Source organism: Oryctolagus cuniculus, chromosome 5 (assembly GCF_964237555.1).
Source record: "Oryctolagus cuniculus chromosome 5, mOryCun1.1, whole genome shotgun sequence".
In the NCBI taxonomy this organism is placed as follows: Eukaryota; Metazoa; Chordata; class Mammalia; order Lagomorpha; family Leporidae; genus Oryctolagus; species Oryctolagus cuniculus.
This window is the reverse complement of record NC_091436.1, coordinates 3,234,012-3,250,931: the sequence shown is the minus strand read 5'-3', so window position 1 is coordinate 3,250,931 and position 16,920 is coordinate 3,234,012. Positions and strand designations below refer to the sequence as shown.

The following is a 16,920-nucleotide window of genomic DNA, read 5'->3' as shown; positions in this document are numbered from 1 at the left end:
CAGCTACAAGAGGAGGTCACTAGAACCACTGAGACCTCAGCTGATGCCATCTAAGGTCTCCAAAGCCAAATCACCTAACAGGTGTGGTACTACAGAATAGAAGGACCTTAAACCTCATAACAAAATGGGAGGGGGCAGACTTGTATCTTTCTGGGAGAACAATGTTGCTATTAATTAATCAATCAGGCCAGGTAAAACAAGACTTTAAAATGCTCCAACAAATTGCCACATCTATTTAACAATTTGCCCCAGGGTCCAAAATCCCTCCTCCCTCCCTCTTTATGGAGCCCTCTCATTACTTGGTTAATGCTGTTCTTAGGACCACTGGCTGCTATCCTCACCCTGGCTTCTATACTGCCTTGTCTGTTTAAGTGTTTATAGGATGTGATAATAGAAAGAACCAAAGCCTTCATCAACTAGGTGATCGACCAATTGCTACTACAGGGATGTACTCAGCTCCCCAACCAGGAGATCATGACTTGAGATGTTGTCCCACAAGTGGAGAGAGACTCGTCACTCCAAGTCAGCAGGAAGTAGCTCCAGAAGATAGATTAACGTCCTTCCACCCTTCCTGGACTTTTGGGGGGCAATGTAATCCCATATAACACTTGCTTTATAAAAAAGGGGAGGGGGGAGGCGGTACTGTGGCGTAGCAGATAAAGCTGCTGCCTACATTGCTGGCATCCCATATGGGCGCTGGTTTGAGTCTTGGCTCTTCACTTCAGATCCAGCTCTCTTGCTATGGCCTGGGAAATCAGTAGAAGATGGCCCAAGTCCTTGGGCCCCTACACCCACCTGGGAGACCCGGAAGAAGCTCCTGGCTCCTGGCTTCAGATCAACGCAGCTCCATCTGTTGCAGCCAATTGGGGAGTGAACCAGTGGATGGAAAACCTCTTTCACTCCCTGCCTCTCCTTCTCTCTCTGTATAACTCTGACTTTAAAATAAATAAATGAACATTTTTTTAAAAAAATGGGGGTAGCACATTAGTGAAATGACACCATCTTATCTTAAGCCCTGTGTGCCATCTTAGGCTCTAGTTCAGCAGCCATCTTGTACAATAGCTTTGCTCCTAAGCCCAGCTTGGCTTACTAGAAGTCAGGTGACCAAATGGCCCAACCACAAGTATCAGCTCCACCCCTACCTTAATGGGATTCGCAGCTCCCACTTCCTTACCTCTGCAAAGCTGTACTCTCTTGCCCCTCTCCAGCCTTTGGGTTCCTTCTCTCTCTCCCCCAACAATAAACTTTTCCTTTAACTCCAGTGTTTGCTGTGTTTTATGGTGGCCTTTCAAATCCTTCTAACTAGAAGGACACTTTAGAGGGTTTCTTTTTGGGGGTGAGGTAATAACAGTTACAAGTACACTGGAATATACAAGTCATGCCATTTTGGCAAATGGGTGAATCCTTTTAACAGTCACCCTATCAGGACCCGGAATACCTCAGTCTTCATAAAGCTTCTCCCATAGTCCTTTCTAAACAATTCTTGCTTGGAAGGAAGCCTTTCTTTTTTGACTTTTTTCTACCACACATAAATTTTTGCTGTTTTGGGAAGTATATGTAAATGGAAGCAAGCAAGCGACATGTGCATTTGTGAACCCAGTGCATTTGTTCCGGGGGATATAAGTGAGACCTCCCATCCCAGCCCGTGATTCAGTGGGATGTTCCTCTCCATCACTCACAGCTTCTAACGTATAGATCTACTACTGTCACTGGACATCATGTTTCCAGTTCCGGACTACTGTGAATAGAGAGGCTCTGAAAATCCCTGTAGAAGGCTTTTTTTTTTTGGACACAGGCTTGCAATTATCTTAGGCAAACACCAGAGCAAAATTCCTGGGTCACATGGTAAAGGCATGATTCACTTAACAGAAGATTGCCAAACCTTTTCCCAGGATTTATATGCTTAAGGATAAGGTCATCAAAAATGATTTTAGAATGTTTAAAAGAAAGTAAGTTATAAATAAAGCCAATTTTTAATCACACAAACATCACAGACAAGCACAATAAAAAAATTAGGAAGATCTGTCAGCTTTCCAGCCCTGGGGTAGAGCAGTGGGAGGCAGCACAGAGGGCGCTACCGGCCCTTTGCTAATGCTGATTTCAGAAAGTTTTAAAATGGAAGGGGAGCATTTGGTGGGTTGGTTAACATACTGCTTGTAATGCCCACAGCCCACGTTGAAGGCCTGGGTTCAGGTTCTAGATGCACTTCTGATTCCAGCTTCTTAGTAACACATACCCTGGGAGGCTGCATGTGGCAGCTCAAGAACCTGGCTCCCTGCCCGTCCCTGTGGGAGTCCCAGACTGAATTCCCAGATCCTGGCTTCAGCCTCGTCCAGAGTATAAAAACTGTGTGGGTGCTACACCTCTTGGAACATAGTTACAAACTGTGCTTCACTGAAAGAAATGAAGAGAGGAAGAATGAGAACTCGTGGAGGCCAGTGATGCTTTATTCTTAATTTGGGTTTTGGATATGTAATCAGAGGACCAAAAACTCATTTATCTGTGCAGCCATGAACAGTTTTTGGTATGTATGCTGTGTTTCAATAAAATATTTAGAAAGCAAAACAAAGCAATAAAGAATTATTACTGAGGGTTTTGAAAACACAAGGTCGAGCACCTGCAGAGCTCCAGTCTGTGAGTAAGGACAGGGACTCCCCTGGCAAGCGTCCTGAGGGCTCCTTCCTCCCTAACTGCAGGTGACTACCATCTCCCACTATGTTTATTTATTTATTTTTTTGCCAGGCAGAGTTAGAGAGAGACAGAGAGAGAGTTATAGACAGTGAGAGAGAGAGAAAAAGGTCTTCCTTTCTGTTGGTTCACTCCCCTAATGGCCGCTGCGGCCGGCGCTGTGCCGATCTGAAGTCAGGAGCCGAGTGCTTCCTCCTGGTCTCCCATCCGGGTGTAGGACCCAAGAACTTGGGCCATCCTCCACTGCTCTCCCGGGACACAGCAGAAAGCTAGAATGGAAAAGGAGCAACCAGGACTAGTACCTAGCACCAGGACTAGTACCCAGCACCCAACTTGGGGTGCCAGCGCCGCAGGTGGAGGATTAGCCAAGTGAGCCACGGCGCTGGCCTATTTGTTTATTTCTTTAAAATTTTTATTAGCTCCCACATATGAGGAACAATGTGGTATATGCATCTCTGGCTTATTTCACTTAATATGATGTCCCCTAGTTTCATCCATTGTGTTGCAAATGACAAAACGTTGTTTTTGCTCTTTGGAATGGCTGAAGAGTATCTTTTTTGAATATATACCACATTTTATTTATTCCTTCATCCAATGGTGAGAACCTAGTTTGATTCCATATCTTGGTTACTGTGAATAGTGCTGCAACAAATGTGGTAGAGCAGGCATCTCTCTGATAAAATGATTCCATGCCTTTTTACTCCACAGAGCAAGGATGGGGAATGTCTGGCCTGCAGGCCATATAAAGTGCATGAAATCATTTGGTCTGGCCCTGCCAAGGCAACCCCATACTAGCTGTACCAGTTTACATCCCTGTCAACAGTGTATAAAAGCTCCCTTTTCTCCACATCACCAGCATCTCTGATATTGTTTTTTTTTTTTTGTGGCAATAACAAATCTAAAAGGGGTGAGGTAGTATCACATTGCTAGTGTTATTTAGTATTTTCTTTTCATATATTTGTTGCCCATCTGTATTTCCTCTTTTGAGAACTATCCAGTTTCTTTTACCATTTCTTAGCTGAATTGCTTATTTATTTATTTTTGACAGGCAGAGTTAGACAGTGAGAGAGAGAGAGAGAGAGAGAGAGAGAGAGAGAGAGAAAGGTCTTCCTTCCATTGGTTCACCCCCCAAAGTGGCCACCACGGCCAGGAGCCAGGTGCTTCCTCCTGGTCTCCCATGTGGGTGCAGGGCCCAAGGACTTGGGCCATCCTTCACTGCCTTCCCGGGCCACAGCAGAGAGCTAGACTGGAAGAGGAGCAACTGGAACAGAATCTGGCCCTGACCAGGACTAGAACCTGAGGTGCCGGAGCCGCAGGCAGAGGATTAGGCTAGTGAGCCACAGCACCGGCCTGGATTGCTTATTTTTGTTGTTGAGTTTTTTGAGTTCCTGATATACTCTGGATATTAATCCTTTCTTGGATAAGTAGCTTGCAAATATTTTCTTCCATTCTGTTAAATATCTTTTTTTTAAGATTTATGTATTTATTTCAAAGGTAGAGTTACAATCAGAGAGAGGGAAAGAGAGAGAAAATGCCTTCCATCTGCTGGTTCACTCTCCAAATGTCCACAGCGGCTGGAGCTGGGCCATTCTGAAGCCAGGGGCCAGGAGCCTCTTCTAGGTCTCCCACATGGGTGCAGGGGGCCAAGGACTTGAACCATCTGTTACTGCTTTCCTGGGCCATAGCAGAGAGCTGTATCAGAGGAAGAGCAGCCAGGACAGGAATTGGTGCCCACCTGGGATGCCAGCGCCACAGGCAGAGGCTTAGCCTACTGTGCCACAGAGCAGGCCCTGTGTCAGACATCTCTTCATTCAATTGCAGAACTTTCCGAGTTTGATAAAAATCCAGTTATATAGTTTTGCTTTTGTTGCCTGTGCTTTTGAAGTCTTAACCCCCCCAAAACCCATCATTTCCTATAGCAATGACTTCAAGTGTTTCCCCTGTTTTCTTCTAGAAATTTCAGAGTTTCAGGTCATAATATTGAAGTCTTTGATCCATCTTCAGGTGATTGTTTTTTACATAGTAAGAGGTATGAATCTAATTTCTTCTACATGTGTCAAGTTCTGACATCCACATTTATTAAAAACACTATCCTTTCTCCAATGTATGCTTTTGGCATCTTTCCAAAAACTAAGCTGTTATGTATGGGGTTATTTCTGGCTCTCTATTAGATTTCCTAGACCTATTTGTCAGGTTTTATGCTAGTAACGTGATGTAACATGATATAGATGCTAACAAACTAGAAAAATTAGAAGAAATAGGTAAATTCCTAGATACATTATAACCCATGGAGATTAAATCAAAAAGATATTGAAAATATCAACAGATTCATAACAAATAGTAAGACTGATGTAGTAATTAAAAGTATCCCATCAAATAAAATTCAGAGCCTGATGGCTTTACAACTGAATTCTACAAAAGATTTACAATGAAAATAACTCCAAAACATTTTGAACTATTGTAAAATATTGGAAAGAATGGAAGTCTATCAAACTTTCTTTATGAGGCTAGCATTACTCTTATACCAAAATCAAAAACATGATACATACACAAAAAAACACTACACACTGATATTTTTCAGGAACATATCTGAAAACATTCTCAATAAAATATTAACAAACCAAATCCAACACTATATCAAAAAGATTATACATCCCAATTAAGAAGGATTTATCCCAGGCATACAAGTGTGGTTCAACATCTGCTAATCAGTAAATGTCATAAAACACATCAACAAAATGAAGAACAAAAACACTATGATTACTTTGATAGGTGGAGAAAAGCATCTGATACGACTCAGCATCCTTTCATGGTAAAAATGCTGCTTGATTATCAAGATTCGCTTCACCTACCTGGAACAGGCACCCTTTCCTCTAGATCTCAGATACACTGATGAACAAGAGGACAGAATACCTCCTGCCGCCAAGTTCTCATCTGGCAGGATTATCTCGAACTGCCCCAAACCCAGCTATTAGAGACTGATCTAAAGAAAATCATATTTAGAAAGATTTTTTTAAAAGATATGCGTCTGTCAGCTTCTCCTTGTGCTCTCACTTCATTCCTTAGATTACATCACAGTAACACTGTGGGTATTAGCTGGAGGGAGACATTACCCCCGTAATTCTAACACGGCCCACTAATCGGTATGGTCACCTTCACTTACTGAACGCTGAAACACATTTTAATACTGCGCATTTGACCTAAATGAAGACAGTTGTAAACCAGATATATAAATGTGGACTTGCACGCTGATGCAGACTTTGACTTGAAGAAAGCTGGCTAGTCTTCTTCAATTGGAAATTCAAAACCAGGTTTTCTACTCGTTCATAGAAAAGCATTCATTGTTAGTTTGTTTCTTTCTATTTCTTCCTCTGTTTTGTTGGTTTTGTTATAACTGACATGATGAGAACCAATTAGAAAATCTCTTTTAAATGACACAGTAAGGAAGGAATCCAAACATGAGCTGAGGGTGGTGAGATCTGAAAGACAAGGAGGGCTGCGCTGGGGAGGCTTCAGGAAGTCGACCCGCCCCTCCAGGCTCTAAGGATGGTTCTGCAGTCAGACTCCGCTCCCTGTCCTCTGTCAGCACCTTCTCCCGCTCCACTGACTCCTTTCCATATATAAAAGCATGCTGTCATGTGCCCCATTTTTTAAAAACAATTAAAAAGAACCTTTATCTTCACTCCCTTCCTGTCTAGTTAGCACTCCATTTCTCTCCTCCTTTGTCAGATAAAGCTCTGTGGAACAATGTCTTCCGCATGCGGGTTCTCTTCTCTCAGTCTCTCTGAAACCCACTCTAATTGCCCTAATGAAAGGGCTTTCCCTGTGGTCACTGATGCCCTGACACTGCCGAATCCTGAGGTCAACTCTCGGTGTTCCTCCGCCTTGAAGTACAATAGCATCTTTTATCTGAATTTGTACTTCCCAACTGCAGGCACGCGTGTCCCTGGCTCTCCTCCCGCCTCCTGGGCACCTCCTTTCAGTCTTCTTATCAGACTTCTCAAGGTCCTGACTCAAGCTGGTCCACAGTTCACTTCTTAAACTATCCGTTCCACTACGGATCTCAAATTTCTATCTCTAACCCAGAAAGTTCACCTCTACAGGAGACTCACACTGGTACCTCCCATTTAACATCTCACTTTCGAAATCCTCTAGGTGTCCCAACTTGGCTTCTCCAACACGAGCACTTGAGTAGTGACCCAAGACACAGACACCCTGAGTGTCGCCCGCAAGGCCTCCCACGTAACCACCAGCTGCCCACGCGGCTCAGGCGAAACCCGATGCCCTCCTTCCTTTCACTTTTTCATACCACACATCTGGATTAAGTGCCAATCTTGCTAGTTCCCCCTTCAAAACATGTGCAGAATTCAGGATATCTATCAAATACCAGCATTTCTCCTTTCCCCTCTCACCACCAGCCGCCTCCAGACCACCCTTGTCTCTTCCCAGACTGATGGCAACAGCCTGTTTACCACGCACTGTTGACAATGAAAGATTACTTTTTAAGGCACTATTGGATTCATCCACTTAGTATTTCTGCACTGACATTTGCACTCATAAAACTGATTAATAACACTTTCCTATTATGCCTAATTTTTTGTCATGAATAATCTTCCCTTACGGAATGAGCTCCTTTTCTAGCACTTGAAATACAGACTTCATGTAACACAGGAATTTTCTCCTTTCTAATGTTTGGTGGCAATGATCCAGCAAAACCTTTTGAAATAATACTACTTCAGGTGGTATTTTAGTTTTCAGTTTTTTCATTGGCTAATAGTATGTTGAGGGTTCCTAAATATCCTACAAACAATTTGGGTAACACATAATTTCTCCCAAATTGGTCATTTCATCTAGGTTTTCAAATATGTGAGCAAACTGCATTCTCTATAAGTTACTAACAACCTGCCTGTGGGCTCTTCTCTCCTTCCTCATGATTGCATTTTCTAAGTTCTTGAATACATTGCCAATGATACTCTTTAATTGATCTGTTTAACTTCAATTAATTTCCTCTCTTTTTTTAAGATTCATTTTATTTATCTCAAAGGCAGAGTGACAGAGAGACATGGAGAGACAGGGATTATCCATCTACTGGGTCATTCCCCCAATGGCCAGAATTGGGCCAGACCAAAGCCAGGTGCCTGGAACTCCATGTGGGTCTCCCACGTGGGTGTCAGGGGTCCAAGTACTTGTCCCTTCATCTGCTGCTTTCCCAGGTGTATCAGCAGAAAGCTGGATTGGAAGCAGAAAAGACTGGATTCCAATAACCATTCCAATACGGAATGCCAGCATCCCTTGTGGCAACGTAACACACTACAGCACAGCGCTGGGCCCATTTTCTCACATTTTATTAACTTATTCCCTCTGTTATTTTTTTAAAGTTTCTTTTTGACTTTCAAATAATTAAATGCAAGTTTAAATTTTCAGCTTATTTTTGATGCATCCACTGTGTTTGATAAGCTTTATTCTCATGCTACACTTGAAGTTTTTAAGTTATTTTCAAAAGGTGTTCCAAACATTTCATCCAGCAGGAATGCCTGTCTAAGCGTGATGTACACTATATGAGAAAAGCTCTTTTAAATGTGTCACAAACAGAGGACACTAAGATGCATTCACACAAGTGGAAATACTGCTAGTTAGCATATGGTATACTAATTTACTCTAAATAAAAACATTAAAAACGATGCCATGTCATTTGCATGTAGGAAGATGTGTAACTGCTATTTTACTGGAGTTAAAATGGCATCTTCATCTGAAGCAATAATTTGATAAGCTATTTTAGCAATGTCTATTAAATGCCATAAAGGAGTCATGTCATCTGACCTAGCAAGCATACTAACTCCAGCATTTTTCCTTAGGAATTATTTCACAACAGTAAAACTGTGGCATACATAAAGGAACTGGTCTATGAAAAATTAAGAACAATCCAAAGATCAAATAAAAAAATTAAGCAAAAAATAACCACAAGAAAGTCAAAGGGATAGTTTTAGTCATTAAAGATAATATTATGTGGCATAAGATAACGTAAACGTTTGTTATAATTCAAAGAAAAAATCAAAATAGTTAACAAGCATTGTAATAGTTACTATGTAAACATAAGCATTAAAGAGTCAATCAGAAGAAATACTCCCAATTAATATTACTCGTGCAACTACGGTGGCGTCACTATATTTCACAGACATACTTCTGACCTCTAAAAATGCAGTGTAAGTGATTTTCACTGAACACACGCAGGCGGCTCTGGTGGAAGCGGATGGGATCAGGGTCAAGCCTCTGCAGGGTCAATTACAAGTGATGATAAACTTTGAGTATAGAAATAAGAAGAGAGAGACATTCTGATAGAAAAACTAGGAAAACCAAATGAGTTCATGTCAAACAGTGTTAGTCTTCTCATAAATATAGATGCAGTTGGGCCAGCACTGTGGCATAGCAGGTAGAGCCGCTGCCTGCAATGCTGGTTCAAGTGCCGGTTCAAGTCCCAGTTGCTCCACTTCCGATCCAGCTCTCTGCTATGGCCTGAGAAAGCAGTGGAAGATGGCCCAAGTCCTTAGGCTCCTGTACCGTGAGGGAGACCTGGAAGAAATTCCTGGCCATTGCAACCATCTGGGGAGTGAACCAATGGATGGAAGACCTCTATATCTCTCTGCCTCTGCCTCTCTGTAATTCTGCCTTTCAAAAAAACATTTAAAAATAATATAGATGCAGTTGTAATTTCAGAATGGTGTATAGGAGGTTAGAGTGGATGATTAAGTGGGGATAAAAACCCTCTACAACACCTTTCTCATAATTCAATCTCATCAAGCCAATCTGAGTATTATCAAGCACAGGCAAACAATACACCCAATCAACAAAGGAAGCCCATGTTCAAATGGAAAAAACATAATGACATAAGTAACCACTAAATAAATGGTGGCATTTAGAACAGTGTATGGGAGAGATTTGGGATTTCTACACTGTGCTCTAAGAAAATGCCCTTCCCAGAAGAGTTACAAGCTTGCATAGCGATTGCCCTGCAGCTTGATGACTGGCACAGGGCTCAGGTGCTCTTAATTGCAAAGTCATTCATTCACTGACAGGAAACTTCCCAACAGACTCCCACAGAAACCCTGGCCATTCTACATTCTTTATCCCTGACTCCAATTTGTTACTAAACACAATCATGATGGCCATCTAGCAGATGTTCCACGTGAAGTCACACAATGCAGCTGATCCCGTTAACCCCCTCGTCTAGGGCAGCTCTTTAGAGGGTGCCCTCCTCTCTGAGAGGAGATGCATACGTGACAGCTGAAGTACAAAGCATCGCTCCCTCCACCTGACACCCACAGGGTCCCAGCCTGCACTGGAAGAGCAGACGCCAATTACGGTGGGAGCCCCACCCAATCGCTCAGGGCCCAACACGTTGCCAAAAGTGCTGAATTAAAAAAAGTTAAATTGCAAAGAAGAATATAGATAATACAATAAATAAGTTTTGAGTAGCATGGAGAAAAAAATTTGTGGAATTATATAAAGAGTCCTCAAAGAAATGGCACTCAGCTCCTCATAAACTTTTTTCCTTCTGTCTAAAATTATCTGTCGCTCTCACAGTTTGAATTTGTAGTAAAGATATTTTGAAGGAAGAAATCTATTTTACTCAAATTCTAGTTAGGAGTAAATGAGGGCTAACTCCACCAACATTGTTTATAGGTAATTCTATGGATGTTACTATACTAAACTTCTAGGTAATATTACTGTAAGAGCAATGTGATAAACAAAATAGAATTACTTTTCTATATTGAAGAAAACATACAATAAATTTCTGATACTGAGATGGAGAAATGGAAAGCAAGAGACAAGAGGGTAAAAAACAACAAGCAAATAGCTAAGTGCTTCCAGGCTACAGTTTTTCCATCTCATATTACAATGGATCAAATCACCTGGACCCTCAATCCATAAGGCTCCACTGATCTACCCATCTGACACACCACCCTGCCAACCAAACTGTCCTTAGAACTCACTGTCAACAGCAAACTCCATTCTCAAACTCCTCAGAAATGAACAATGCTTCCATTTTTGCCCTAACTCAAACTGTCCTGCCTTCCTGGTGATAGTGCCTCCTGTAACAGAAGAAGAAGAAAGAGGAGGAGGAGGAGGAGGATTATCACATGTCACATACTGTCAGATTAATTTGTAAAACAAGCACTCATGGGTATTAAGTAGATAACCCAACAATGTATTAAATGCACTGACATTCAATAAACAAAAGCAAAAGACCAGCTACACTGGAAAAAAAAAAACAATTATTTTAAAGTTGGCATCCTATAAACTTCTACCTACTCACTTTACTAAATATTCAAAGAAATGTAAAAATAAGAAGGAAGCTAAACCAGTAATGAAATTAGGTGACTGTCACTGCTGCATGCCATAACTTTCCTGACAACTCTGCTGGACATGATACCAATTAGATAAGCTCCTGCTCTCTCTCCAAAATGGCCCTATATTCAGAAAGACACAATGAAGACCCACAGAAACTTCATGTGTACAAACATAACTGAACATTCCTTTAACCTGGCATACAAAAACACTAAACAGAACACATACAGTCATGGGGAGTGAACCAACGGGAGGAAGACCTTTCTCTCTGTCTCTCTCTCACTGTCAGAGCCGCCTGGGTGGTTAACAACCTGCCTCACTCCAGAGCGCGAAGCCCTGGGCAGGCACCACAGTGCGGATTCTTGCTCTCAGTTTAGAGCAGTGCTGCACTATCTCTCTCTGAGTATCAGTCAAAGAAGCATCGGGCAGCATATGGCACATATGCAGAAAGAGCTTTAAACACCACCAACTGGTGGCATTCTAGGTCCTCAGCCCAGAAAGCCAGCACTTCCCAGAGATGCACTTTCTCCAAATCTGGCATAAGAGAATCTTACAAAATAACAGCAATGTATGCTCGCATCACTGTTTGTAACAGCCTCAAAGATAGTACACAGCATCATCAGCCGCCCTGGCTGAACAGACTGTCTCTTCCCTCTTCAATCAGAAATAAGCCCTGACGCAGGAAGAAGCACCTGCACAATGCAACACTCAGGATCCAAGAGGCTCTAAAGAAATGTTTTGTGTAACTGAAAATATACACATTTCTGTTACATAAGAAATCTACTCTTTGCCCATATTACTATTCTCTCCATATACAATATAGTTTGCCATTGAAGGAGTGGGAAGAAATTACAGAATCTGTGATGTTACTATGATACGAAATCTTCATAACCTGGGATCCAGGGGCTGAGAGATGTTGTTCCACCAAACAGGTGAACAGAGGTGAAACACTGACACAAATAAGGTGTCAGAAGTGCAATCCCAACCTTTATGTTAAACAGGATGTAAAGAAAATACAAGGATGGATCTGAAACATCTGGCCTGGACTTTCCTCCTCCAATCTCCCTCAAAAATAACACCAAAATCTTAAATCCCTTCAAGGCTGTAAAAGTTAAATTGAGCTTAGGCATTTCCTGTGCAGTAAAGTTAGCTTGGGATTTTACAAAAGAGGATTATTGAGGAGTGAATTGCAGTTTTATGGCCCCTGGTTTATAAAATGCATGGTGCTACTTCAGAAATCTGTAATAGCAGCTTTGCCAACATCAATACCCCACTATTTTATAACTCTGCCCATGTTCACTTGTGAAAATCTCCTTTTAATCCTCATGCATGACTCTCTGGCATTTTCTGTGGCTCCTAGAGGCTGCTAAAATTCTAGGCTGACCAATCCACCTCTTGATACTATCCAGGGAACTATCCAGGGGTGAGCTCTGTGAATGTGACATTAATAGTGAAGGTACTCAGTGGAATTCTGCAATGCAGAGAAATCTTACAGGTGTATTTGGTTGCCAAGCCCGGGCAGTTCTTCCCAGCCCTGGACCTAGCCATTTTAGATATTAAAAATAAAGGATGAGGTCTACAGATGTAACTCCATTTGCAGTTATTTAGCTTATACCTCACAGTAAAGAGGGATCTCCTACACCATGTTGCTTATATGCAATTCAGACTGATTATTTTTATTATACAATCCACATTTAGAATCTTTATCTGTATGCAGAAAACCAGATACTTTACCCACATGTTATTATTAAGAACTCTGCAGTGCTTTTACTACTCATTGGCTATGAATTTTTTAAGTTTGCTAAGTCTCCTAACATTAAAACTAGGTGCTTCTGTAGGATATAAAAACCAGGGCAATTAATATTTCTAAAAGTGTCAAGCAATGTCATGCCTTCAATATGTGAGTTTTAGTTTTCTGTTCTCCCAAAAGAAAGGTGCATGGGCTCAAAGGCAGGGGTTACATGAAGCTCAGGGAAGGAAGGTGAGGACTGGACAGCAGGGCAGGCATCTGAACCGACTTCTGCTACCTGATTTGGGAGGCTCTGCCCCGTGGGCATGCTGCATCCAGGCTGCTTCATTTTCTGGTTTGTCAAGAGAACCAGAGATCCAATCTTTACAGGAAGCCTCTCAACTTCTAAAAATTGGCAACTGATTCAGACAACTCCATACACGCGTGCACATCAAACAAAGTGTTCTGTTGGCTATGTTTGGCCTCCAGAGGCCTCCGATCTGCATCCTCTCTCTACTGGCTGAATTCACTAGTCGTTAATATTTATTATTTTTCCAATATGTTAACATGTGAGTACACTGGGAAAATGTACAGAAGAGGCCAATATGTCCTGCTCATGGCAGTGCAGGTAGAAATTAAATTCACAGCACTTACCCTGCTGACTTCCTTAGGAGTCGATTCATCTGCAGAGGGGAGAGGAAAGGGAAGACACGGTTAGAAGCTGAGTAACTACTGAAATACAGGACACATCACTCAGGCTCAAGAAACTCAAAGGCTCGTTCGCAATGGTGTCTTTGCTGAAACCTCACAATTTGATTTTTTTTTAATTGTAAAAAGTTAAACATACCAAACTTAAAGAGTTAGAAGTATACAGGAACTTCAGAGGGCAAATGAAATACACAGCCTTTCTCCAGAGTACTTTTTAAGAAATTTTCAACCAGAACAGCCTATAAACTGTACTGTGCTATACCCAAGTATACCAAAACCCTACCATGGGATTTATAACACTTGGAGTTTTCCTCAAGGTGCAGCACATACGAATATCCAAAAAAACCACTGTCCCTCATGCCATGACCTGGAGCGGCCCTGGCTGTTTCACTGAACTGAATGCACCTGTTCAGTCCCCTGGCCAAGGTAGTGCTGCCTTGTACCACGGTGCAAGGGGTGCCAGCTGTTTACACCAATTTGCTAGCATTGTTTATTGGTACGGGGACACTGGTGGTGTGCACCTGGTCTGAGTGAGACCCCCGTGGGTTCTCTCATTGGGACACGCCAGCTGCTGCAGGCCTCCTCCAGCGTCACTGGTTCTCAGTGCCTCATGCAGAGTTCACTGGTTCTGACCCTAGACAAGGCGTCTGGCTCTGACAGAGGAGTGGCTACTGGAGCACAGCCTGACCTCTCCAGAGCCTTCTGGGACGTGGCCTCTCATCGAGTGCTGCTGCTATGCTGCACCCTTTTCCCTGCAACAAATTATAGGTCTGCAAGACTTGCTGTCACCATCCAGGTCCCTCAACATGTCTAAAACTGAACATACCTGTGACTATCCAAGCACGGGCTGACTTAACTTGACACAGCCCAAACCACATCTTTCATCTCTGTTCCCCAGGCTCACACAAGGTTGTGATTCTCCTTTCTCCTTCAAAGTCCACGTTAACCGAATCAGTGAGTCTCAAGTTTCCTCTTTTCTACAGCCTTGGGTTTACTGTTTACCATCTGTGTCCACAGGTCTAGTCTCAAATCATACACCAACCAGTAGCATCCAAGTTGGCTCCTCAATCTAGACTCTGCATTGGCAATCATGCCTACACAGCGTGCAAGCATGAGTAAGTTCTTTCTTTCCACACCCTCAACCCCCACTACCTTTCATTCCAAGCTTGTCTTTCAAAAATATTTGTTATTATACCTCTCAAGTGCTTAAGTTCCTAAATTATACTGGATTTCAGCAATATAAACATTGACTTAACCTGAGAACCTTTCAAAATTTACCAAGCTCAGTGCTATCAGATAACAGTAGCCACTCAATAAACAGTGTCCATTTTTTAATTTCATGATTAATAAACACTCATTTATATATGCTACAATTGTTGAAAAATGTTTACAGTATTACATCTGAGTTCCCTAATATAACAATGTTATAGGAAAAATGCATTTTATCTTCTACACTGAAGTCACATTACAAAAATGTTTCATTTACTTTTCAACTCTTCACACTTTATCAGAACTTAAATCTCTGAAGAGAGGCCTAGTATAACCACTGTGACAAGTGCTACTAACACACTCTAAAGGTACAAAAGCTCATATGGTTTACTAACATATTCTAAAGGTACAGAAGCTCATATCATTTGGATTATTTTAAGTTTTTATGCAAGAAATTCAACGAGCATGGATGAGAAGGTCAAATAATGAAAAGCAGGACCTGGTGAATACATAGAAAACTGAGAACTGAGATGGGAATCTATCAAGCTACAGCACTTTGGAGTTTCCTCCTCTCTAGTAATCATTACAACAAACATGAAAGTCGTTTCAATTAAGTGTAATTGAAATACCCAGACATGTGTAAGTAAATGTTCCTTTTGCTTTGTTTGGTAGTTTTGATTAGTTGGTGCTTCTGAAACTTGGGTGTGTGAATGATATCCTACCGGTACATATGTACAAAACCAACAATTTTTTTGTTTTGATGGACTCCCTTAATTTTAAAAAAATGAGAGAAATTTTGCCTATAGATGATTTCTGGATTTTTTTAATCTTATGAGCTTAGACATCTATTTCTTAATTGGATTCATGTTTAATAATTACAGGAACTGCCCTCCAGGTTCACGCATACCCAGGCAACAGCAGGGGTGGTGTAGGGACTGGGGCATATGCCTCTACCAGCAAGGACCGCAGCACCGGGAGTGATTTTTCAGAAAATAAAAAAGGACCCCAGGGGCAGCTGGTGGTGTGCCCCTGCACTTCCAAGACACACCAAATGTCAAGACTTTATATATGAAGTATCTCTACGCCTGATGGCGAGGAGAGAGACTCCTCCTGTAGGTGCCCGGGAGGAGGGGCCCCAGGTAGCCACAAGCCATCTCGCCTCTTCAGCCACTTTCCTATCCCTGCATCCAACTTAGCAGCTAGTTTTTATTAAACAAATGACAAGTCTTTTCTATGTTGGGAATACAGTATTCTAGAAAGCTGAGGAAATCAGTGAGTACAGCAGAATGTTCTAGAATAAGAGAACCCTCTAGCTTACTTCCTATACTTGTATTTCTACTTAGTTGGAATCTGTTGCCTGAGATAGAACTTTCAGCGTCTCTTCCACTGTGGAGTTGAACTGCTGAAACACCTAAGCAGAGCTGTTTCCACAGGGGCTCCGAGCACAGCTACAATTGGACACCCAGATCACGGCAACTGACTGTCCTGCTTTGGGCAGGGTGTCTAACGTCTTTTGTCACCTTACAGATCTGAAGTGAAACAATATCCCGATAATATAAATGTGCCTCCCACTCTTTCTCTGACACTCTTTCAAAATAAAATAAAATAAAATAAATGTCTAAAAAAATTCAAGAGCATTCAAAAAGCAATGCCATCAAATGTTACTAGGATATTATTTTATGACATTAAATTAATGCACTGTTATTTAAAATAAAATCTTCAGAAAATTCTTCTGCTCCTAACAAACAAGAAACAAATTCCTTTGTTTCATATTCATGCCCTAACAACCCAGTTCTGCTGTATTTATTCAATGGGAATCCAGTCCATGCAAGACTCCTTTTCTGCTCCATTAGGACTGATCTCACTAGGCCCATCAATTCCACTTCTTCATATCTTCAGGTGAGCACCTGCTAAGTATGTGCTTACCATATCTCAGGACAAAAGCCAGAAACACAATGGTCCTCGTCTTTATGAAGCCTTATTCTAAAGGGAGGACACAGCTGACGGGAACTGAAGTCTGCGACACACTGGAAGCACTGAGTGCTTGGCAGGGGAGGGGTCCAGTGGGATGGGGGTCAGAAGGCAGTGGGGGGGGGGGCTGCAGCATCACAAGCAAAGGCAGCAACCCCCAAGCAGACCCTGCTGCACACCTGCCACAGAGCACAGACTCCACGTTCTAAACATCATGTCTTTCTCAGTTCAGCTCAAATTCCAGTTGTCTATGAGGTCTTTACAAGAGC

At 42.0% G+C, this 16,920-nt stretch overlaps 1 protein-coding gene across 12 annotated transcripts in view; it reads right to left on the bottom strand.

Moving 5' to 3' along the window:
* PDE10A (phosphodiesterase 10A) overlaps positions 1-16,920 on the bottom strand; it is a 631,241-nt gene that overhangs the window by 131,104 nt on the left and 483,217 nt on the right. For all 12 annotated transcript variants that reach the window (XM_070073294.1, XM_051855147.2, XM_002714982.5 and 9 more), the window contains one exon: positions 13,418-13,446. In XM_070073294.1, coding sequence (XP_069929395.1) covers positions 13,418-13,446 — 29 coding nt within the window. The remainder of the gene's footprint in view (positions 1-13,417; positions 13,447-16,920) is intronic.